General features: G+C 35.9%; 1 protein-coding gene across 3 annotated transcripts in view; it reads right to left on the reverse strand.

Annotated features, from left to right (window-relative positions):
• Window positions 1–1,551, reverse strand: part of LOC102579602 (putative L-ascorbate peroxidase 6) — a 7,007-nt gene extending 5,456 nt beyond the window's left edge. For all 3 annotated transcript variants that reach the window (XR_001473025.1, XM_015307011.1, XM_015307010.1), the window contains exons 1-3: window positions 1,333–1,551; window positions 1,097–1,217; window positions 71–186 (exon numbers count right to left, since the gene is read on the reverse strand). Coding sequence is in view for 2 of the 3 variants with exons in the window: in XM_015307011.1 (XP_015162497.1) it covers window positions 71–186; window positions 1,097–1,217; window positions 1,333–1,486 (391 nt within the window). In the remaining variant the exon portion in view is untranslated. The remainder of the gene's footprint in view (window positions 1–70; window positions 187–1,096; window positions 1,218–1,332) is intronic.
• Between the last annotated feature and the right edge of the window lie 382 nt (window positions 1,552–1,933).

The following is a 1,933-nucleotide window of genomic DNA, read 5'->3' on the forward strand; positions in this document are numbered from 1 at the left end:
TTTGTGGGGGGGGGGGGGGGGGGGGGGGGGGATCTTGGTAGGGAAAGGAATAAGTGTTTCAAAGTATTACCAGTTTTCTCATCAATTTCAAAAGTTCCTGCATCGTGGAATACAAGGCGAAGTACACCAGCAGCTTTGCCCTTGGATAATACCTTCCTGATCTCTTCCCTTAACCGAAAGCTCTCACTGCCAAAAACAAAAAGAAAGTTAGTGCCCCTTTTAGGAATACATGGAGTAATTACATTTCTTAAAAGAAATAACTTGAAACAAATAATTACATTGTCAAGCATATTTTGTTGAGATCATAATTGTGAAAGTGAAATCAAAGAGGGTCAACATTAACTGAACCTCTCCCTTTAGAATTACTTCCTCACATTCATCTAACTATTACCAACTTGTCACTGCTAACATAAAAGTAAAAAAGGTGATCAAGCTTATCAATCTATGCCTTTTTTTTCAGTCCAAGCAGTAACTACCTATCTTCACATACGGATGACTCTCAAAATGTTTCATATTTCAACTTTCTACCACCAAACTATATGCTTCAAGAACATTTGGTGAAGTGCCTTCTATAAGGAAATCAGTAATCACGAATTTTGGAAAAAAAATCACTCCTAAAATGGTTGATGCTACTGGTGGAAGTATGATAAACTAAATTCACCTTATGTGAGCAGAATCCATCCTCTTTCAAACTCAAATTCTCTCATATGTTCTCTTAGAATTTATAATCTAATTGGAGCATAGAAATATAGAATCACTAGAAAGAAGTGTGTTTACTAAAACCCAACTTGAGAGAACTCTCAAATCGAACTTGCACATAGGAATCATCCATAAATAAACTAATTAATACATGTGAATTGTGCTGGACTTAACACTTCAACTTTTGAATGTCGAACATGGTCTTCAACACCTACATGTTAACCAATATACTTATTTGCAAATTTTACTTATCTTTGTCTATCAGATTTCTTGACAATTAACACCACAATTTGGATCTCTTCAATGGATTCATTTTACAAGAAAGTGAAATCCGAAAGGGCAGTAAACCTCTATTTACTCTACTCAAATTTCTAAAAAGCAATGCATTTGAACGTACTCAGCAGGGATGGCACCAACACTATTGTTAATAGGTTCACACGGCATAACAAGAGGCAAGGTAATCATAGATAGTAAGGCTCTCCTTCCACATGATAACGCTTTGTAAATAACACCTTCACCTGCAATTCGAAAACAAAAGACCTATCTCAAATTAACAAATATCAACACATTTCAGATAATAAAATCCTTGGAAGCTTCACTAATATTTCATGAAATTAAAGATTAATTGCTTACTTGAACCGTTTGTGGTGGCGGAAGCTCGAATTGTGTTGCTACCAAAGTGTGCTGTTCGAGAAAAATTGGCCGGAAAGTACAACTTGGAAGTGGATGTAAAGGAGGAAACGCCGGAATTGAGAAGCCAACAATCGACGGCGATGGTGTTACTCATCCTCAACAGCGCTACTTTGCGCTATCCTTCAACTTCTCTTTGAAACCACATAGACAAATGACTACAAGTTACTATTATTTTAGAACCTTTGTTTGAATTCAAGTTAATACGACTACAGTTACCAAGGGTTCGTTGATACGCTCAAACTACACCTCCCTAAAGAAGTATAAACGATCGTTATCAAGTAAAGAACCCAATTTGTAGGTTGAGATCGATCCCACGAGGAAAATGGTTTAGACTTTACTTTAACCAACAATTATATTCAATTAGCCAAAGTACTTCCAGAAACAAGTAATAAAAAGGAGGGAATTTGTAAAACAAATTGTAAGAATTTATTAAGTAAGCAGTAAACAAAAGTCAATTTCGGTTGTTATCAAGATGAGAAAATTAACTAGGGTATACGTGTTCACCACAAGCTCATAACGCAGTAATTCTAGTAACCGCAAT

This window comes from Solanum tuberosum, unplaced genomic scaffold (genome assembly GCF_000226075.1).
Source record: "Solanum tuberosum cultivar DM 1-3 516 R44 unplaced genomic scaffold, SolTub_3.0 scf00045, whole genome shotgun sequence".
Classification (NCBI taxonomy): Eukaryota; Viridiplantae; Streptophyta; class Magnoliopsida; order Solanales; family Solanaceae; genus Solanum; species Solanum tuberosum.